A 23,071-nucleotide genomic window follows, 5' to 3' on the forward strand; every position below is an offset into this window, starting at 1 on the left:
TGTGTGTGTGTGTGTGTGTGTGTGTGTGGTGCTTGGGGTTGAACCCAGGGCCTGGTGTGTGCTAGGCAGGTGTTCAGCCACTGAGCTATACCCTGGCCACAAAGCCTTGTTTGGGAAACTTCCTCAGCCAACTTCTCCTTGACTGGTCCTCTTTTATCTTTTCTTCTTTTAAAAAAGTGAAGTGAAGCCAGGCATGGTGGTGCACGCTTGTAATCCCAGCATTTGCGAGGCTGAGACAGGAGGATCTGGGTTCGCAGACGGCCTCAGCTACTTAGTGAGGCCTTTTGCAACTCAGTGAGACCCTGTTTCAAAATAAAGAACAAAAATGTTGGGCTGGGAGTATAGCTTGGGAGGTAGGTTCTATCCCCAGTACCGCCAAAAAAAAAAAAAAAAAAAAAAAAAAAATAGGGCAGAGAGTATAGCTCGGAGGTAAAATGCCTCTGAGTTCCATCCCCAGACCCACAAAAAACAAAAAACAAAAAACATAGCCTCCCAGATTGCTGGGATTACATGTGCACGACACCATGCTCAATTTTTATTGGGGTGAAATGTATATAACATGAAATATAACCATTTTATTATTTTATTTGTGGTACTGGGGATTGAACCAACCTTATTTATTTGTTTACTTATTTATTTTGGCTCTGGGAACTGAACCCATAGCGTTTTGCATATATATATATATATTTGGAAATGGAGTCTTCGTAGGTTGCTGAGAGCCGCAGTAAATTGCTGAGGCTGGCTGTGAATCTGTAAGCCTCCAGTCTCAGCCTCTCGAGTACTGAGATTACAGGTGTGTACCGCCGCACCTGGCTAAAATGAACCATTTTAAAGTGTACAACTAGCTGGGTGTGGTGGTGCACGCTTATAATCCCAGCATTTGGGAGGCCGAGACAGGAGATTGTGGTTTGTAGACAGCTTTAGCTACTTAGTGAGGCCCTCTGCAACCCAGCGAGACCCTGCTTCAAAATAAAGAATAAAAAAAATAAGGCTGGAAGTGTAGTTCAGAGGTAGAATGTTCCTAGGTTCAATCCCTAGTACTGCAAAAAAAAAAAAAAAAAAAGAAAGAAAAAGAAAAAGAAAAAGAAAAAAAGAAAAAGTAAATAAAAGAAAGAAAAAGAAAAGAAGTATACAACTCATTGATGCTTATTTCCTTCAAAACACCGCCAGGGATGTCTATGAGCAAAGGACCCCTTGAAATTAAGGTAGAAATAACTCTAAGGGGTGGGTGGGACAATCAGGGACCCCCATAAAAGGTGAATGCATTTCCAGGACTTTAACTCTTGGCTTCTCAGCTCATAGAAGTATGGTTTGTATTTCTTCCTGCTCTGCTCTTCAACTCTCACCTCAAAGCTTGTTACCCATTAATATGATGATGTGTGGTTTGCTGTGGTGGCCCAGGCAACTCAGTGAGACCCTGCTTCAAAAATAAAAAGACTAGCTGGGCGTGGTGGCACATGCTTGTAATCTCAGCATTTGGGAGGCAAAGACAGGAGGATTGCGGTTCGAGGCCAGCCTGAGCTACTACTTAGTGAGGCCCTTTGCAACTCAGAGAGACCCTGTTTCAAATAAAGAATAAAAAATAGGGTTGGGGTGTAGGTCAGAGGTAGAATGTCCCCTGGGTTCCATCCTCAGTACCTAAAAAAAAAAAAAAAAAAAGAAAGAAAGCTTGTTGCTCACTTGATTTGAGTTTTCTTGCAGTCCTCCCATCAGAGGCTTCTCATCAGAGGTAGAGATTGACAAGTCGGGTCCCTCCCCCTTCTCGCAGGAGGCGAACCCTGGAGAAGGAGGAGGAGACTCTGCTCGGCAGGCAGGCGATATTGCGAGGCAGGTGATATCGCGAGAGAAGCGGTGTTCCCACGCATAGTCCCACCCCCAAGATGTATACCTTAAAAAGAGAGGCATTTTCCCTCTAGCCTGGAATGGGTCTGCAGGTCTTCGGGAATGTCCAGCCCCCATCCCCGAGAGGACCACAATAAAATTGGCACCGTGTTCCCTAGTCTGTCTCATCTCTTTACCGCGCAAACTTAACACCTGCCCACTTCTGGAGGACCCAACCTCTCCAGGCCGAGGGGCCCCTTATGATGCCCCTTGACAGCAGGAAGTAGTTTAAGATTCGAATCTCCACCCATTATCACCAAAAGGCCGGGATAACAGGTTGGGTCCCTCTGCCTTCCTGCAGGAGGCGGAACCCTGGAGAAGGAGGAGGAGACTCTGCTGGCAGGCAGGCGGTATCACGAGGCAGGCGATGTCAGGAGAGAAGCAGCATTCCCACGCATAGTTCCACCCCCAAGACGTATGTGTACCTTAAACAGAGAGGCATTTTCCCTCTAGCCTCGAATGGGCCTGCAGGTCTTCAGGAATGTCCAGCCCCCATCCCTGAGAGGACCGCAATAACATTGGAACCTGCTCCCTGGTCTCTCTTGTCTCTTGACAGTGCAAACCTAACAGATGTTTACAGAGGATTTGATAGCTATAGAAAGGTGAAACATTTGGCTCCAGGCTGATGGTCTCTCCCTCAAGGTGGAAGTGTTTGCACGAGAAAGAAAACACCTTTCATGCTGGGTGTGGTGGCGCCCGCCCACGATCCTCCTTGAGAGGTGGAGACTGGAGGATTGCAGGTTCAAGGCCAGCCTCAGCAACTTAGTGAGATCCTGCTTCAAAATAAAAACAGAAAAGGGATTGGGGGTGTGGCTCAGAGCTAGACTGCTCCTTCATTCATTGCCCTCTCTCCAGTTTCTAACTATTTCATCATTTCAAAATAATACCCTAAGATGGGTGTGGTGGCGCACGCTTATAATCCCCTCGCTTGGGAGGCTGAGACAGAAGGATCGCACAGGTTCGAAGCCAGCCTCAGCTACTTAGTGAGGCTCTCAGCAACTTAGTGAGACCCTGTCTCCAAATAAAGTATAAAATAGGTCTGGGAGTATAACCCGTAGGTAGAAAAGACCCTGGGTTCCACCCTCAGTACCACTAAAAAACAAAAACAAAAACAAAACAATACTTCATAGCCCCCCAGTTACTCCTCAGTCTCACTCCCACATCCAATGGCGACCACTAATTTACTTTCTGTCTCTATGGATTTGCCCATTTCTGGGTATTTTGCATAAAAAGAATAATACCATATTTGACCTTTTGTGTCTGGCTTCTTTCAGTTAGCATGTTCCACGGTCTCATCCAAATTGCAGCAGGTAGCACTTTATTCCTTATTAAGGTTGAACAGCACTCCACTGTATGGATATACTATCTGCTGTTTATCCATTTATTCATCAGTGGGCATCTGGGATGATTTTACCTTTTTGCTATTGTGAATAATGCTGCTATGAATGTGGGTGTACAATATCTCTTTAAAACCCTGCTTTCAATTCTTTTTGGGTATATACTTAAAAGTGGTTTTTTTTTTTGCTGGAATTGCTGACATTATTACTATTTAGCATTACTAATTAAGCCTTCTCAAAATGGTTTTTTTTTTTGGTGGGATGGTACTGAATGGGGAGGTCAGGAACTGGGTTGGGCACTTGTTACCGAGATATTTACTTAATAACCATTTACTTAACAAATGATTGGCAGGTGGGTGGATCTGAATGCATCTTCCTACTCTCAGGACAATAACAACCTGCCTCTTTGGGGCTCCTGGCCCTGCAGCCAGCGGAGCCTCTGCAGAGACACCAGGGGGAAAGAGACTGTGATCATTAAACACGGGGGCAGCCAGATGCCAACTTACAGAGACCTCATTTCAAAATAAAAAGTAAGAAAAGGGGAGATGGAGATAGGATGGACAAATTAGTGAAACCTTGTTTCAAAATAAAATGAGCTGGGAGTGTAACTTGGAGGTAGAGTGCCCCTGGGCTCTGTCCCCAGCGCTGGGGGAAAACTGCTAACCTGGTTACCTGATGTTAGGCAATCAGTTAATTTTCTGTCACTCGTTCTCCGTGTGCCCCACCTTAAAAGGGAAACAACTCTGAAGAAACGGATCCCTCTGCATTCTGTTTCTACTTTGGCCAGCTCTTCTCTGTCTGTAAAACCACCCTCCTCTGCTCGGCCCGTTGGAACACTCATTTATGGAAGGAAGTGTTGCCTGACTCCAGAACTCAAAAGAAAGCCAATCAAGACCTTCAAACTAAGCCAGGTGTGGCAGCAGATGCCTGAAATCCCAGCACTTGGGAGGCTGAGACTGGAGAATTGCAGGTTCGAAGTTAGACTCAGCAACTTAGTGAAGCTCTCAGCAACTTAGTGAGACCCTGCTTCCAAAACCAAACAAACAAACAATAAAAAAGGGGGCGTTGAGGGCATAGTTCTCTCTCTCTTTCTCTCTTACACACACACACACGCACACATGTCCTGGTGTAGTGGCACACGCCTGTAATTCCAGTACTTGGGAGGCTGAGACAGGAGGATCGCAGGTTCACAGCCAGCCTCAGCTACTTAGTGAGGCCCTTTACAACTTAGTGAGACCCTGTTTCAAACTGAAGAATAAAAAATAGGACTGGGAATGTAGCTTGGAGGTAGAATCCCCTGGGTCCTGGGTTCCATCCCTGGTAAAACACACACACGCACATGCACACGCACACACACACACAAAAGAAATTGTGGTGATTTCATCCTTTGGCAGATCAGTTGAAGAAATACTTAGCATCACTAACTATCTGGCATGTCTGTCTTGCCTGCGTGTCTCATGGGGAAAGGCACAGAGGTCTCCATTTCAAGAGGCCTTTTTTTTTTTTTTTTTTTTTTTTTTTTTTTGTACTAGGGGTTGAACTACCCCCAGGCTATACCCTAGCCCTTTTTACTTTTTATTTTGAAACCGGGTCTTGCTAAATTGCTGAGGCTGGCCTCTATCCAATCCTCCTGTCTCAGCCTCCCAAGTACTGGGATTACAGGCATGTGCCACCATGACCGGCTCTAAGAAATTTTATACTGTTGAGTTTTGGAGGGATTTGTTTCTGGTGCAACAGTAACAGAAACAGACTCTCATCAGACCATGGGTCCCCCCAGAATCAGGGATAGTGTCCTTACCACTCTGGACCTCTGGGTCCCAGCCCAGAGCATGGTACCAAAGAGCTGCTCACCAGCTACTCATCACGTGAAGGAATGAAACCCATCCAAACTCACCATTCACCCTGAGATAGAATAGATTTATTAGCAAGAGGTAATCAGGAAACATATATTTTTACAAAAATGGAAATTTCTTTTTTTTTTTTTTCCAAACAAGCTGTAAGTTGAAATATTTTCGGACTTGAAAGAGAATTCTCATACCACTAGGTATTGCTTACAGCAAAAGTTGTCTGTCTGTTGTCGTGAAGCATGCCTGCCACTCTGGAGTGAGCCTGTGTTCTCTATACTGTAGAATGTAAAAAATACGTGGTAATATTCACAGAATAAGCACTACGTTACTATCTTCCTGCTAGGAGGCGTTTAGACAGGACTGCAGTAAATGCAATTAAAAACACTCGGTTATTGATTTCCTAATTCTACAGTGTGGTACTAATCATCACAAGGCGTACGGACTTCGAGCATCTCAAGGTAAGCTTGTGGTGACCACCGGGCGGCTCAAAGAGGAAAAGTGACGTTTGTGTTTCTGCCTCCCGGAGGCGGAGGCTGGGCGGCAGAGGCTGGGCGGCGGAGGCTGGGCGGCGGTTGTCGGTGAGGGTCGACGCGGCTAGGCGTGACTGTGTTTTCCTCTGGAAGTTCTAGGGCCTTGTCCACTTGTGTTGAGACCGCTTTTCATGCAATCTAGTAATAATCCTAGAGCAAAGAGCGACGTGGGGCCTGAGGTGGCGGCACTGGTGCAGGGGTGGGGGGAAGGTTCTCAGAGGAGAGGACCCCCTTCCAGCCAGGTTGCTGGTAGACGAGGAGTGTTGAGACCTGCGATTTTGGCTGAAAAAGCTGCTTTGGAAATTGGGCATCGCTGGCAGCGGGGAGAGTTGTCAATGGCCGGACTGAAGGGAATGGCCTCCCCTCCCGCCTCCCCCACCCCCACCCAGTTATAACATCTACGTGGAACATGCTAGGGGGTGTCCGGGGTGGCCGGCCCAACCTGGAGGCCGGGCTGGGAATGGGCGAAGTGGGACTGGAGCCTGAGACCCACAGACTAGCAGGTTCTGTCTCCCCTTTGGAGAAGAGCGGGGGTCTGGGGAGAGTCCAGCTGTTCGAGAGGAGCAGGCACTGCAGGAGAGAGGGGTGGGACGGGGCCGAGTCTTAAATGGTGCAGAAATTCATATTCCAATTCTACAGGAATCTAAGAACGAGAACGGATTTGTATTCTTGGAGAAGCACAAACTGAAGAAGAAAATCCAGAGAAACCAAACGATTATGTACAATATCATATAGCACGTGTCCACGGGAGCAGCTGGTTCGGGCTGGGTGCGGGCTCAGGTGGGGAGTTTTGGTTCTATTCGGAGAGAAGACTCGTAAAGGCTTTCTTCATCCATTACAAAAGACTGGTCCAGTAAGTATTGGGTTACCTGAGAACAGAGCAGAAGAGAAGAGAGGAGAGGAAGGAACAGCAGGGTCATGGGAACTCTGTAATACTATGACTGTGGACACTGGGTGTGCCCCCGGGACCCGAACACTCTCAGGGGAGATCCAGGTGGGCATGAGACCAAAAAAAAAAAAAAATGCACTTATGCATTTAGTAGTATTTTTCTTTTGGTACTAGAGATCGAATCCAGGACATTTTTACCTCTGAGCTACACCCCCAGCCCTTTAAAAATTACTTTAAATTTGAAACAGGGTCTCGCTAAGTTGCTGAGGCTGGCCTCTATCTGTGATAGTCCTGCCTCAGTTTTTCATGTACCGAGATTACAGATGTGTGCCACCACGCCCAGCTCAGTAGTGTTTTGTCTTAAAATACAATTTGTCTTAGTGTTGTTACTTAACACGTCTCCTTTGCTCCTCCCTCTGTCTGTGGTTCTGGGGATCTAGCTACTGCGTGCATGCTGGGAGCTGTGCCTCCAGCCCCGGCACGGATATTTTTTGCAGAATACATGCAGAGGTGCTTCGGGGCTGGCTCATGGCAGCTTGCAAGGGTAGGCATCTCTTCTCAGTTCTGCTTTCAGCCACGTCAAGTTGGTGGCTGGACAGTGGACCCGCTGGCCATATTTACACCAGGGAAATTGGCAATGACAAAGATTCCCTCCGTGACAAAGCTTCAGCCAGGGTCCTCAGAGCCCTTTTCTTCACTAGGCCCAAACTTCGGCCCCTTTAGGGAGAATCTCCCCACCTTTAATTTTTCTTTTTTTTTTTGCAGTACTGGGGTTGGAACCCAGGGGTATGCTACCTTTGAGCTACACCCCCAGCTCTAATTTTTTTGTTCTTTATTTTGAAATAGGGTCTCTCTGAGTTGCAAAGGGCATCACTAAGTACCTGAGGCTGTGCAGGAACCGCAATCCTCCTGTTTCAAAATCCCAAATGCTGCAATTACAAGCATGCACTACCACGTCCAGCCCTCAGTCTTATTTTATTTTTTATTTTGAAACAGGGTCTCACTGAATTGCAGAGGGCCTCACTAAGTAGCTGAGGCTGAGCACGAACTATGATCCTCCTGTTTTAGCCTCTGAAATGCTGGGACTATAAGTGTGTGCCACCACGCCCTGCTTATTTTTCTTTATTTCTTTATTTCTTTATTTTTGTGGTACCGGGGATTGAACCTAGGGGCATTCTACCTTTGAGCTACAAACCTAGCCCTATTTAAATCATTATTATTATTATTATTTTTTTTGGTGGTACTGGGGTTCCTGGAAGCCCTTCTACCTCCGGGCTACACTCCCAGACCTCTTTTTTTACATTTTGTATTTGGAAACAGGGTCTCCTAAGCCAGCGCGCGCGGCTGGCTTCGAACCTGCGCGATCCTCCCGTCTCTGCCTCCCAAGCGCGGGGATTACAAGCGTGTGCCACCACGCCCGGCTAAATCATTATTTTTTAAATTTAATTTTTTTTGTGGTCATGTACCAGTATTAGGAAATGGCCTAAACAGATTAAAAAAAGTTTTGGTTATTAATATATTTATCAAAACTTGGCATATAGAAAATGGAGTTCAGATCTGTGACTGAGGGAAGGGCGGTCAGGGCTTGGTTACTGCCAGGAGTCAGGTAGCTGTTATAATGCAAAGGACCCTTGCTAAAAGTAATTAGCAAGTGGATATAGGAGTTGGGACCTAGGACTTTCACGGTCTAAAACCAGGTCTGCATAATAAGTGATATCTAGCTAAGGATTACCCAAGAGTAGGGGAGGAGGGGATGACCTTTGAGGAAGGAGAGCAGGTACCACATGGCCCTGGGCCTTGTCAATCATCCTGGTCTGAAACAAAGAAACCTAGGTGTTTGCCAGCAGTTAGGCGGGAAGTTAAGGGGTGGACTTACACCTAGGTAGTAGAGTGAGATGGAGGGCTTTGTATCTACAAAAAGGTGTTTTGTATTTTGAACTCTGGTGGCTTCGTTCCGAGTCAGCCCACTATGTCACTCTGTGGCACAGGGCTTTAGTCTAAGCTCTGTCTTTCCCTCTTTCTAATGGTGCCATAACAGTTACAACCTGTATTTTTTATCTTTGTAATAATAAACTCATTTAAATCTTTAGCAAGAGTCTGGACTAGTGTATATTTATCCTTAATCTGGACAAGAACCTGCAGTTCACAGGAACAATCTCCGGGAGCCTAACAGAGGTTCACGGGCACAGTTCCCCCAAACCATAACAGTTCAAACTGTAACAGTACTGGGGATAGGACCCAGGGGCATTCTACCTCTGAATTACATCCCCAGCCCTATTTTTTTTTTTTATTTATTTTGAAACAGGGTCTCATTGAATTGCAAAGGGCTTCACTAAGTAGTGGCTGAGGCTGGCCGCAAATCACGGTCCTCCTATCTCAGCCTCGGGATTACAAGCATGCGCCACCATGTCTGGCTTCATTCATTATGTTTGAAACAAGGTCTCACTAAATTGTCGAGAGCCTCACTACTTGCTGAGGCTGTCCTCGAACCCGTGTTTCTCCTGTCTCAGCTTTCCAAGTATTGGCATTACAAGTGTGGGCTACCACATCTGGCTTCCTTACCATTTTTAATGTGCCAGAATCAGGAGATCACAGAATGTGATAGGAAATAGATAATTTAAAAAAATTGTACTGGGGATTGAGACCAGGGGCATTCTACCTCTGAGCTACATTCCTAACCCTATTTTATTTGAAAGCATGTTCTGTTAAGTGGCTGAAAGTCTCGCTTTGTTGAGACTATTTTTTTTTTTTTTTGCAGGTCTGGGAATGGAACCCAGAGGCATTTGACCTCCGAGCTACACCCCCTGCCCTATTTTTTATTCTTTATTTTGAAACCGGGTCTCACTGAGTTGCGGAGGGCCTCACTAAATAGCTGAGGCTGTCCGCGAACCGCGATCCTCCGGTCTCAGCCTCCTGAATGCTGGGATCACAAGCGTGCGCCACCACGCCCAGCTTGCTGAGACTATTCCTGAACCTGTGATCCTCTTGTCTCAGCCTTCTAAGTGCTAGGATTACAGGCTTATGCCACCATAGGCTCCCTGGGATATATTGTCAAGGAAAAAGGAATGATGCCGAGCAGTGTAGAGTTTACTCCATTTCGGTATAAAAAATTAGTGAAAAGGGTTAGGAGTGAGTCACACTCAGAGATGTTGAATGCATGTATATATATGTATCACTTTGGATATATAACCATATCACACCAATAAAAATATATAAAATTGTGTGTGTTTTGGGGTTGCCTATGGACACAGACTCAAGAAACTCTGAGGACACTGTTGATTTTAGGAGAGAAATCTGTGAGTTTTGTGATGTGTGAACATAGCCATTTCTTAAAAAGAAACATTTTAGTGGTGGCGCAAGCTTGTAATCCCAGCATTCGGGAGACTGAGACCAGAGTAGCCTCAGCTACTTAGTGAGGCCCTCTGCAACTCAGTGAGACCCTGTTTCAAAATAAAGAATAAAAATAGTTCTGGGAGTGTTGCTTGGAGGTAGAATGCCCCTGGGTTCCACCCCTAATACTGCAAAAAAAAAAAAAACCTAAATAAAAAAATAGGGGTGGGGGTGTAGTATTGGAGGTACAATGCCCCTGGGTTTCATCTCCAGTACCAGGAAAAAAAAACCACACACACACACACACACACACACACACACACACACACACACACACACACACTTAAACTCTTCCCCCTTTTGCCCTGGGGGAGATCAGCCATGGCTATAACCCATCCTATGGGGGAGGCAAATCAGAATGGCAAATAAGAAGGTACCACTCCCTTTGGACCGGCGGACAGGGAGCAGGGAAGACCTCCTTACCGAGATGGCACCTGAGCTGGGCCCACAGGCCTGGAGAAGGGAGAGTGGGTAGGTACAGAGGGAAAGGCAGCAGCCGTCCAGGAGGCGCCACCCTGAGGGAACCAGGGGGCAGCAGGAGGCCGCCGCTTACCTTTGCTTGGTGTTCTATTTTATAGGCAGTTTGCTGAAACTGGCGAATCTCTCGGATAATATGGGATATCTGTGGGAAGTCAGGAGAGTGTTAGAGTCTGCTTGTGGTAACACCCTGCACTTTGCTGGACTGAGGCCCATGCCCAGTCTGCAGTCATGTGATTCCTGACCAATTGCCCCCGGGAAGGTCCCACCAAGGACTCAGGGTTTTCAGTAAGCCAACCACTGGCTTCCAAGGGAGAGACTTGTCAAGACCCTGGGGAGTAATTATGCTAATGCTTGAGGGGGAAGAAGCTTCCTTTCTTCTGATGAACCCTCCAGCATCGCTGTAACAAAACCCCGGGACTTCAGCACAAATTCAAGGCATCTAGGTGTCTTGTGTGTGCCAGCGACAGGTGAAGGCGCTGGGCCCCCGCCAGGATGGTGCTTCAACTGCTGCGAAAGTGACGGAGGCAGCTGGGCATCGTGGCGCACGTTTGTAATCCCAGGACTTGGGAGGCTGAGACAGGAGGATCGCAGGTCTGTGGTCAGCCTCAGCAACTTAGTGAGGCCCTCCACAATTTGGTGAGAATTTATTTCAAAGTGAAGAAGAAAAAATAGGGCTGATGGGGGGTAGAGCTCAGAGGTAGAATGCTCCTGGGGTCAACTTCCAGTACCACCAACAAAAAAAGTGCGGGAGGTACACTTTTTATGAAACCTGAAAGTCCATTTTCTCTTTTTAGGGGTACTGGGGTATAGAACCCAGGGGAATTCAACCTCTGAGATACACCCCCAGCCCTATTTTTTATTCTTTATTTTGAAACAGGCTCTCACTGAGTTGCAGAGGGCCTCAGTAAGTAGTAGCTGAGGTTGGCTGCGAACCGCGATCCTCCGGTCTCAGCTTCCTGAATGCTGGGATGACAAGCGTGCGCCACCATGCCCGGCTGTGAGAGCCCATTTCCTAAGAGGCACTCTGGTTGAAGCGAGAGGAGAGGAACTAGAAGGCCTGCTCCTGATGGAGGAGGTCTCCTGGGATCCCCTCCTAGGCCCTAGATTTCTGGGGGCACTGGGAATTGAACCCAGGGGGCATTCTATCTTTGAGCTACACCCCAGCTTTATTTGATTTTCTAAATATTTGAAACAGGTTTTTGCTAAGTTGCTGAGGCTGGCCTCCAGCTTGCGATCTTCCTGTCTCAGCCTCCCAAGCACTAGGGTTACGGGCGTGTGCCACCATGTCCAGCTGGACATCTACCTTGGACACCTCAGCCTTTACTATTTAAGTTTCCATGCTCTAGCCTCAAACCTGTAATCCTCCTGTCTCAGCCTCCTGAGTGCTGGGCTCACAGGTGTGTGCCGCACGCCCAATGCGTCTCAGGCTACTCATCTGTGTGGTGGGGTGACAGGAGCATGGGCTCTCAGACTGTGGGATTCTAGGGGGGAGCAGGGGAAGCCCGGCCCAGCACTCGGGGCTGGGGTGAGCCTGGGTGGCCCCAGTTGAGTGGGTTAACCCCCCCCCCCAGCTCACTCTGGGCAACCCACCATCCTCATCTTGGAGAAGTTGACCAAGCCGTCCTCTGTGTAATTGGGCGTCCCCTCCTCGATGAAGGCCAGGTCCGTGAGGTACATCCCGAGGTAAGGGACACAGGGCGGGTCACAGCTTGGAGGCAAATGACATCAACAAAAGGTTTTTACTCAAAAAGAGGAACTTCAGCAAAGAACAGAACCCCCACCTGTGCACTTGGCTTGGCAAGAAGCAAAGGGGGCATTCTCCCGCCAAGCTGCACTCCTAGCCTGTTTGAATTTTTATTTTGAAGCAGGGTCCTGGTAAGTTGCTGAGACTGGCCTCGAACCTGTGACCATCCCGTCTCAGCCTCCCGTGTATGGGGATTACAGGTGTGCGCTGCCATGCCTGGCTAGGCAAAGTGATTTGTATTTACCAAGAATAACAGCACAGACTCGTACATGCTGGGGCCTGGGGCTGTCAGCTGGCCTGGGGGGCCGTCTGCCCTCTGCCTCTCTGCCCTCTGTCCCGGTCAGAGTCCCCCGGGCTCTGTCGCCAGCGCCCTCCTGCTCGCGGAGGCTGACTCTCGCCTCGGGGAGGGCTGCTCCACACCCGCCATCTGTCTCTGCTCCCTGACATTGGCCCCTGCCTCGGACAGGATGCTCCAAAGCAGGACACATGGCCCCCTGGGCCCCTGGGCTCACTGGCCTGGGAGGGGCTTGTGGGCGGGGCTGGGTGACATTTACGCCATAGGGGACTCTTGGGGGCCTGATAAGCTAATGGGGCCTGTGATGTAGCCCCGAGGTCACTACTGAGCTCCTTCAGGGACTCGTCACACAGTGCTCCATAGACCCCTCTCAGCCCAGCGCACGGGTGCTGGTGGAATCACGGTGAGCGACGCGGGTGACCGTCGTTTTCAGCCCCTGTCCCTCAGCTCCTCTCGGCCACCTGACAATCCTGCCACGCTGGAGGAAGGCGAGAGGGTGGATGGCTGAGCAAGGGCAGAAACCCAAGGCTGCTCCTCAGCCGTGTGCGGTGTGACCCTGGCCAGTCCTTCCCCTCTCTGGTCCTCGGGCCGTCCGTGCGCAGTGGTGCTGGTGCCAGCTAGGAAAGCTTTAGGTGGCCTGAGAGTCGACTCATAGGTGATGAACAGCGCCATTAAAATGACCATTGATTCACATGGTAGGACACTGTCCCCGCGTCCCAGCCAGCCTCCATTGCTGATGGGATGGCTTTGATACGTCCAACACCGGCCCTGCTCCTCCTCTCTCCACATCCCCCTCCTTTAAACAAACAGCAGCAGGTCTCAGCCTCAGATTAAATACCCATATTTGCCTATATTGACATAGAGGAACATGATAATTTATTATTATTATTAGTAGTAGTATTAGTATTAGTATTTTGTGGTGCCGGGGGTGAAACCCAGGGGCATTCTATTTCCGAGCTACCCTCTCAGTCCTATTTTATTCTTTTATTTTGGAACAGGGCCTCACTAAGTAGCTGAGGCTGGCTGCGAACCTGTGTGATCCTCCTGTTTCAGCCTCCCAGGTACTGGGATTACAATCGTGTATCACCATGCCCAGCTTTTTTTTTTCCTCTTAATGTGGGCTGTGATTAAAAAAAAAAAAGATCCAGGCTTTCTGGGCCCAGGAGGCCTCCCTAGGTCCTTCTGGCTCCTTTACGTGATGCTGTCAGGGCTCCGCCTTTCAATTCCTCTCTCTCACACTGAAGTCTGAGGCTCAGGCTCCGTGGAGCTGGTGAATGTGCTGAGACACGCCTCTGGGGCTGGGAGTGTGCCGACCAGCAGGTCCCCAGGGCTGCCCTCCCCCTTCTCCTGCCATCTCTACAAGCCACATGGATGGCAGCCAGGTGAGCCCGGTGCCTAATGGCTACAGGGAGAAGGGGGCCAGGGACTGCCTGCTGACTGTGTGTGATCAAAGCCTTTTTTTTTTTTGCAGTACTGGGGATGGAACCCAGGGTCATTATACCTCCAAGCTACACTCCCAGCTTTACTTTTTTTTTTTTTTTTAAATTTGTTATTTTGAAACAGGGTCTCACTGAGTTGCAAAGGGCCTCACTAAGTAGCTGAGGCTGTTCTTGAATCGCGATCCTCCTGTCTCAGCCTCCTGAATGCTGGGATTACAAGCGTGCACCACCACGCCCAGCCTGAGCTGTTCTTGATGGTGTCCAGTGGAATAATAAGAGAGTAATGGGTACCGGCCTCTAAAAGCAAGGTGAGGCTATCTCAAACATCGAACCTCAGGAAATGGGGCCCATGACAAGCACTGCTTCCGTGTCTTCTTTCTGGCCTTTCTGGTCTCTCTTGTGAGAGACTGGCCACACCGTGCCCCAGCCTGGGGTGGGCAGCCTCTCACAAGTCTCGGCTTGCCAGGTGTGGTGGTTCACACCTGTGATCCCAGTATTTGGGAGGCTGAGATGGGAGGATCGCAGGTGTGAGGATAGCTTCAGTAACTTAGATGGTCAGCAACCAAGGGAGACCCTGTTTCAAAGTCAAAAAATCAAAAGGTCTGGGGGCGTAGCTTGAAGGTAGAATGCTCTGGGTTCAATCCCCAGCACCACGTATGTGTGCACACGCTCCCTCCCCCCCTCTTCCCTTCATCTACTACCCTCCTTTCTTTCTTTCTTTCTTTATTTGTTGTGAAGCTAGGGATTGAGCCTAGGGGTGCTCTATCTTTGAGCCACATTCTAGCCCTTTTATTTTTTTTGTGGTACTGGGGATTGAACCCAGAGACATTCTACCTCTGAGCTACACCCTCAGCCCTATTTTATTTTATTTTGAAACAGTGACTTGTTAAACATTCTACCTCTGAGCTACAACCTCAACCCTTTTTTTTAAAGTTTTTTTTTTTTGTGTGTGTGGTACTGGGGTTGGAACCCAGGGGCATTGTATCTCCAAGATACACCCCAGCCATATATTTTAGCTTAAAAAATTTTTCTTTTTGGTGGTACTAGGGTTCCTGGAAACCCTTCTACCTCTGGGCTATACTCCCAGACCTATTTTATACTTTTAAAATTTGGAAACAGGGTCTCCTAAGCCAGCACAGCTGGCTTCAAACCTGGACGATCCTCCTGTCTCTGCCTCCCAAGCGCGGGGATTACAAGCGTGAGCCACCATGCCCGGCACTTAAAAAAAATTTTGAAACAGGGTCTCACTGAGTTGCAAAGGCCTCACTAAGTATCTGAGGCTGGCTGTGAACCTGGATCCTGCTGTCTCAGCCTTCTGAATGCTGGGATGATAAGCGTGCGCAACTATGCCCGGATTTCTTTTTAATTTTGAAACAGGGTCCTGCTAAATTGCTAAGGCCTCGCTAAATTGCCAAGGCTGGTCTTCAATCCGTGATCCTTCTGTCTCAGCCTCCCAAGTGCTGTGATCACAAGTGACACCGTGTCTCCTGACTTGAGGCTGGTGGTGGGCATTCAGGGAGGCCTGGAGGAGCACTAGGTCTGGGCTGTGTGGGCTGAAGTCCCTGGGATCAGGGTCCGATCATTGCTATGGGGTTGGACAGAGAGCCCTTCCCATCTTGCCTTCCTGCTGCCTGTACACAGACTGCTTGGTGGTATCACCAATAGAAGACTGAGTTTGCCCTGAGGTCACAGGCAAAAAACCAGGATAGAAATAGGTATTTTTTGGAGGGCCTGCACCTGTAGCACTCCTGAATACCGACCTTGGGATTCCTGGTATCCAGAGATAAACAGATTGCTACCCTTTAAAGTGGGCAGGGGTGACCTCAGGGTTATCTGTCACCTTCTGCAGAGTGGTCTCCTCCTTAATTTAGGAAGGCAGCCTAGAGGAAAAGCCTGTCCCTTCTCTTCCTCCAAGTCTAGAACTTCTTCCTTCTAAAATAAAGGCCAAAGGTGCAGATATGCAAATGAATGCTGGGCTGAGGTGGGATGGAGCAGTCAACACTGGAATCATTCCCCAAAGGACTAATAATCAAATTTTGCTGCTAAATTTAGAGTTTAGTTCTCAGCCAAGTTTCTGTTGCATGAGTACCGTTAAGGTTCTGGTCACGGAGGGGCTGAAGTGGGAAGGAGCCTGGCGGGCTTTGCAAGGGTGTCGGCGTAAGCATTGAGAAGGGCAGATAATAAGGCCACTTTTTTTTTTTTGGTACTGGGGATTGAACCAAGGGACATTCTTTTTTTTTTTTTTTTTTTGGTGGTACTGGGGTTCCTGGAAGCCCTTCTACCTCTGGGCTACACTCCCAGACCTATTTTTAAAAAATATTTTATTTGGAAACAGGGTCTCTTAAGCCAGCAAGGCTGGCTTCAAACCTGCGCGATCGTCCTGTCTCTGCCTTCCAAGCGCGGGGATTACAAGCGTGCGCCACCACGCCCGGTGAACCAAGGGACATTCTATCTCTGAGATACCTCCCAGCCCTTTTTATTTTACTTTATACTTTGGTATTAGGGTTCGAATCCACAAGCATTCTACTTTCTTTTTATTTTGTATTTTGAATCAGGGTCTCACTAAGTTGCTGAGGCTGGCCTTGGACTTCCTCTTCTCTCAGACTCCCAAGTTCTAGGATTATAGGTGTGTGCTACCATACCTAGTTAAGGTCACTTGTGGTGTCCTTGACAGGGGGCCAGGGGTAGACACATGGCACTGTGGGCGGGTGAGGGGGTATTTGAGAGCGTAGCTTGGTGGCTGGGATATAGGATTTGGGGACGAAGCTTTGGCTGGTAAAGGCAATAAGGCCATTTTCCAGCCTGGTACTAGCATAAGATTGGAGATTTTTTTTTGGGGGGGGGAGTATTGGGTATAGATCCCAGAGGCTTTCTACCTCCAAACTATACTGATTTTGTTTCTTATTTGGAAATAGGGTATCACTGGGTTGCTGAGAACCTCTCTAAATTGCCAAGGGTGACTTTGAACCTCCCACCCTAACCATTTCAGCCTCCCAAGTACTGGGATTACAAGCATGTGCCACCACACCCTGCTAAGAATGGAGATTTTGTTTTGTTTTGTTTTGTTTTGTGGTACTGAGGATGGAACTTAGGGGCCTTCTGCCTCTGAGCTACACCCACGGCCCTATTTTTTATTCATTATTTTGAAACAGGGTCTCACTGAGTTGCAAAGGGCTTCACTAAGTAGCTGAGACTGTCCAAGAATTGTGATTCTCCTTGTCTCAGCCTCCCAAATGCTGGGATTACAAGTGTAAACCACCACACCCAGCAAGATTGGAGATTTTAACGATAGAGTGAATAAAAAGTGCCCAATATATACGAGTAGTGCTGGGAGCCCACCTAGTGGGGTCTGTCCCAGGCCACCTCTTCTGGGTTGCTGGCTGGGCTGGGGGCTATTAACTTTCTTCTTCTGCCCCTTCTTTCCTGGCTGCTGAAGCAGACCCTCAGGGTCCACTCAGCATCATCCTACCTGAAAACCTTTAAGCCCCAGGAGATCGGGAAGGGCTTGCCCCAGGTCTCAGGGCTTCCCTACGGCTCCCCAGGCCAGAGCCCGATTTGTATAAAGGTCTCAGCTCCCCATCACCCAAACGCCACGTCTGCCCCACGCTACAGGTGCAGAGCGGTCTGAGGAGGCACTTACACAGGCCCACAGGTAACCTGCAAGAGGGGAGACAGTCAGGATGGGGACTCAGACAGAATGGGGGACCGCAGAGGCGGTGGCGGTGGCGGCGGCGGACGAGTTAGCCAACGTGAAAGACGCGATGGCGCGGCGCCGGGGGCGGGCGGACAGGTTGGTGAATGCACGGTGGGGCAGCTGCCCACAAGCACAGTCCACAGGGGCTCCGGGGAGCCCGGGCGGAGGACAGACGGCCGGACAGCACAGATGGGTGGAACATCTGTCTGAGGACACAAACAGAGCGGAGATGGTCAAGGCAATGGCGCGCAGAGCTGGCGAGGGGCGACCAAGTAGTGCGAAGGTGGCGAGCTGGCCCAGCGGGCGCAGGCGCGCGGCAGAGCCACTGCCGGGGGCGGCGGCCTCCAGCGGGGCCCTGGTGGAAAGAAGGCAGGAGTGGATCCCTGGACTTCACAGGGAGTCAGCACCCCCGGGGTCTCCTGGGGCCACTCCAAGTTCTGGTGAGCAGCCAGGTGGGCAAGGAGAGAAAGGAAAGCGGCAGGAGGCTGAGCTAGTGGGGACCCCTGACGGGAGCCTTCTGACAAGCAAAGCCGTGCTTGGAAGCATGTGGCCGCGGACTCTCAGGAGAGTGCCAGAACCTCACGGGTCTGTCCAGGAAAATGCCCAGTGGCTGGAGGCCAGCCTGGGCAGATTCTGGGCTCTCAGGCCAGGCCCCCTTCAGCTTTTGTATTGGAGAAAAGAGATGGGAGGAGCTGTCTTGGGTGGTGGTGATTCTGGCAGTGTTTGGGGGTGCTTTTCTGGTTTCACAGCTGGAGGGTGCCATTAGTTTATTGTGGGTAGAGGCATCCCCCAATGTGTGAGGCAGCCCCCTGCATCAGGGAGCTGTCTTCTCTAAAGTGGCAAGAGGGCTGGGGTGTTGATGGGCAAACCGGCCGAGGGCAAGGGCGGCGCTTTGCAAACCGTGAGGTGTGTGATAATTGGTAAGTTATTTCTTGGTTCCAAGCTGCCACAGTCTAGGTTGTTATCGTTGTTGTTTTGGGCACTGGGGATCGAACCCAGGGGCATTCTACCTTTGAAAAACACCCCAGCATTTTTGAACTTTTATTTTGCAACAAGAGCTGGCTGAGTAGTTGAGGCTGGCCTTGAACCTGCGACCCTCCTGCCTCAGCCTCCCAGGTAAGGGCATTACAGGGCATGCACTATTGCACCTGGCTTGTACTTTTGTTTTGGTGACTAATTCTCAAGTAAAAAAAGGAAACACAACCACATTAAAGATATGCCTTGGCTTGAAGACATACTCTGATGTCAAAATTATTTTTAAAAAAGGGCACCGAGAATCAAGGAGTATTGCGCCCCGATGGCTCTGGGAATCTGGGTGTCTCTCCTCTGCTTCTCCCGGGAAATGCCACCAAACCCTGGTGCCCTTCCGCTGGGGTCCAGGAAGTCTAGGGGTCTTATGGGCAGACAGAAGGACACACAGACAAACAGACCTCCCGCTCCGCAAACGTGGCATGTGTGCGCCTGTGATTTTAAACAGGAGAGTGAGGAAAAGACACGTGACTTACTTTTTCAGAGCTTCTCTGAGATTCTTAAATCTGCCCTCTGATGACACAAGCTTTTGGAGCTTATCAATCAAAGCTTTTGTCTGGAAGGAATTAGAAGCATTTACTAACATGCAGGACACAGGAGGCCGCTGGCCCGCGCCCCAGCATGCTGCTTCCCGGGGCTTCAGGGTCCCGTTAGCTTTGGGCCTGGGGCCTCCTGTGTCTGACAGCCTCGCCCGACTCCTTAGGCATCAGGCCTGGGCCCTTGTTAGGTACGTCTGACCTCGTGCACAACTCAGAGCACGGAAGTGGGCGTGTGGGGCTCGAGCACCCCGTGGTCCTCAGAAACGCTGCGGGGTCCTAAGTGAGGATAGGAACTTGGTGTGTGACTCCCAGGGGCCTACATTCTGATCAGGGAAGGGGTGACTTCTCATTATCATAACGTCTCACACGAACAGCGCTCACACGAAGTAGCCATCTTCTCAAAACTTTGATTTTCCAGGAACATCACCCAAGTTTAAGAATCAAGAAAAGAGATGGCGGATGGATTGAAGATCAAAGAAGAGAAGGCCCGGGTGGAGAAGAAACCTCAGGACAGAGGGTCTGCCAATGACCGTCCTGGGCCAGCCCACGCGTTGGCCGGAGCTGAGTTCCAGTTGCTGGTGTTTGAAAGGTCCGGTATGAGACCTGTTGGTCTGGCCCAGCATTCCTTTCCTGGTATGGCTAGAGAGAAATCTCTTTACCTCGGGTTCTCGGGTTCCTCGTTTAAAAAGGGTGCAACAGATTAGTGACTTCCTTCCCAGCCCTGAGGTTCTCCAAATCCAGAATGAAACTGGGTGACCAGAAACACCAACACCCTGGGATGAAACATGGCTGTGGGAGCCAAGAGGCTTCCATCTTTGGGTCAGGTTTTATCTGAGAAATCTTCTCAGAGAAAAAGACCAAGTTTCCATGCATCTCAACTGAGTTGAGACACATAGTTTCCATGAGTCTCAACTCAGTGAGACTCTGTTTCAAAATAAAGAATAATGCCGGGTGTACGCTTGTAATCCCAGCATTTGGGAGGCTGAGACTGGAGGATTGCAGTTCACAGCCAGCCTCAGCTACTTAGTGAGACCTCTTGCAAAATTGGAAGGAGGAGATCAAGGTGCACCCTTTGAAGGGCAAGGAGGGTGGAGCACGCCACTTGATTCAGTGCACTATAAACCAGGAGAAGAAGTACCAATGTCTGCCTTGGACCGACCCCGCTCAAAGCCAAGTGTATGTTGTAACTGATGACAGAGACATGTGCCAAGACAGCACCCGTCGTACTGAGCCAAGAGCTGATGCTGCGTTGATGAGTGCGCTCTCAGCAAAGCTATGTGTCCAGGCCACCCCCACCCAGGGCCTCGGCTTCCTCCCTGCATCCATTCCTTCCCACACCTGCATCCTCCCTCCTTCCTCTTTTCCTTCATTCCTTCCTTCCTTCCTTCCTTCCTTCCTTCCTTCCTTCCTTCCGATTGAGTCCAGGAGCATTCTACCTCTGAACTATATCTACAGTCTATGTTTTATTGTGAAGCAGGGTCTTGCTAGGATGCTGAAGCTGGCCTCAAACCATCCATCCTCCTGAGTACTGGGATTCTAGGTGTGCGCTGCCACGCCCAGCTCTCTCCTTCCTCTTCTTGTCCACACACTTGCGGAGGAATGACCTGAGGTGGCGTGAGCCCAGCCGTGGGGACTGAGCATCAGAAGACCTGGGGCCTCCCTGGCCTGTCCCTTGCCCGTTCCATGTCCATGGGCAAAACACCCCTCCACTCACCTTGATGGGCTTCAGCTTCCTACCTGGAAAATGAGCAGGAATAGCCAGCTGTTTCCTAAGGGGAAACTGGGCTTCGAGATGATAGAGCTTTAGGAGGTACGGAAGCTAGCTGGGCATGGTGGCTCACATTGTAATTCCAGCATTTGGGAGGCTGAGAAAGGAGGATCTCGGTTTGAGGACAGCCTCAGCTACTACTTAGTAAGGTCCTTTGCAACTCAGTGAGACTCTGTTTCAAAATAAAGAATAATGCTGGGTGTGGAGACGTACACTTGTAATCCCAGCATTTGGGAGGCTGAGACTGGAGGATTGCAGTTCACAGGCAGCCTCAGCTACTTAGTGAGACCTCTTGCAACTCAGTGAGACCTGGTTTCAAAATAAAGAATAAAAAGTAGGGCTGGGGTGTCTCTCAGAGGTAGAATGCTCCGGGTTCCATCCCCAGTACAAAAAAAATTTTTTTTAAAAAAGAAAATAAAGAAGATACAGAGGCTAGATCAGGAGGCCCTGGTGGCCACGCCTTGGGTAAAGTCACTGTTCCTTGAGGTCACAAAAGCGTGCAGAAGCAGCTGAGCATGATGGCTCACACCTGTAATCCCAACACTTGGGAGGCTGAGATAGAAGGATTGTAGATTCAAGGCTGGCCTCAGCAACTTAGTGAGACCCTGCTTCAATTGAAAAAAATAAAATAAAATAGAGATGAGTGTATAGCTTGGGGGCAGAATGCCCCTGGGTCTAGTCCTCAGCACCACACACACAATGCATTCTGGTGAGTGGTGCTGGTATCTGGGACCAGCAGAGGCCCTCAGCGGGGCACACTGGGATTCCTTTCACATCCTCGTACATGTTGTGTGTGTCTGGTACTTCTAGAGCTGCCACGCCCTCTCCAGGAAGACCTAGGGATTTTCCCAGATGCTACTTAAAAAGTACGTCCCACCCTGAAGCAGCTCCTGTACGTCGGGAGCGCCCATCACTTGATGCCTCCGGGGTACCAGGCCCAGCACCCGAGCGTCTGTGCTGGAGTGTGGATGCTAGTGGGTGGGAAGGGGGAGGGTGGCGAAGAGACCACCCTGGAGACAGTCAGGAAGAAAGACGGCTGTGCGGCCTCCTAAATACCATCCCTAATTGTTAGCCAGAAAGAGACTTTTGCTCTATAGATGCAACCGTCCCGGGGAGAGGAAACACAGTCCCACGTCACTGCTCAGTGGCCTCCTACGCAGGATCGTGAGGTCCTTTCCTGATGGAGAGTGTTTGTGAGGGGGCTGGGGAGGGGTTGAAAGAAGAAGGGGGGAGGTAAAAAGCTCCGCACCGCGCCTGGCTGCTGGATTCCTGTCCAGGGCTGCACTGGGCCTGACACGATGCTCTTCTGCTGTGGACCGGCCTATTTAAGGGAGTGAGAAGAATGGTCCGTTGAGGCTACGTTTCAGGCCTCTGAGAAGAGCAGCCAGTTTCGTGGGTCAGGGTCTGCAAGCCTCCTGCAGAGATACGATGAACCTACCCTGGCTGCTGTTGTTCAAGCGGTGGCCAAGGGCTCCCCGAAGCCCTTGGAACCAGATACACAGCTGCCACAGGAGCTGCAGAGGGGAAGCTAGCTGGGTCCAGTCTGCCACAGGAGGCGGCGGAGGCCCCGACGTGCTGCCACGAGCATCTTTGATGCTTGTGCCAGGCTGGTGGACCTCAGGTCCTGAGTGCCATCCTAGAACGCAGTCCATGGGCGCGCTGGCTGTGCTAACTGCCCTTGATTTGAGCTCTCGGAGCCTTTCAGGATGGCCAGGTGGTGCCCTCCTAACTCCATGCGGAGGCTGGAGAATGAGGCAGAGAAATGTCTCAGAGTGTGGGCTCCAGGAAGATCCCAATGAGGTGGGAAAGTGGAGGCTGGTCTGGAGGGCCCCTGAAAGGGATGATATCATCCCCATAGCACAGGGCAGCAGGAGGAAGGTCCTGATCTGAAATAAGCCCCCCCTCCCTGCCCCGACCCTGCCAATAACCCTGCTTGAACCTCGAGGGCCCAAATCAGCTCAGATGACTGAAAGGTTCTGCTGAGCCGAGCTCAACCTAAGAGCACGTGCCACACGTGGCCAGATGCACCTGCAGGCCTGAGCTCCTACCTCCCCGGCCTTTGATCTTTCCTAACAACAATGGCATCTTCCACAGTCCTTACCCAGACCCTGGTATCTCCATATGACAAGAAGCAAGAGGCCCAGCCTTACTGGGATGCAAGAGGTTGTCCCGGCATGCTCTGCGGCCCTGCGGCAATCAGGGTGGAAAT

The 23,071-nt window shown here is 50.0% G+C and overlaps 1 protein-coding gene across 3 annotated transcripts in view; it reads right to left on the minus strand.

Annotated features, from left to right (window-relative positions):
• Positions 1-6,371: 6,371 nt before the first annotated feature.
• Positions 6,372-23,071, minus strand: part of RASGRF1 (Ras protein specific guanine nucleotide releasing factor 1) — a gene marked incomplete at both ends in the record, with an annotated part of 105,531 nt that continues 88,831 nt past the window's right edge. For all 3 annotated transcript variants that reach the window (XM_080690553.1, XM_080690551.1, XM_080690552.1), the window contains 4 exons: positions 6,372-6,464; positions 10,428-10,496; positions 11,945-12,062; positions 19,032-19,111. In XM_080690553.1, coding sequence (XP_080546679.1) covers positions 6,372-6,464; positions 10,428-10,496; positions 11,945-12,062; positions 19,032-19,111 — 360 coding nt within the window. The remainder of the gene's footprint in view (positions 6,465-10,427; positions 10,497-11,944; positions 12,063-19,031; positions 19,112-23,071) is intronic.

This window comes from Muscardinus avellanarius (assembly GCF_963383645.1).
Source record: "Muscardinus avellanarius genome assembly, chromosome: 3".
NCBI lineage: Eukaryota > Metazoa > Chordata > Mammalia > Rodentia > Gliridae > Muscardinus > Muscardinus avellanarius.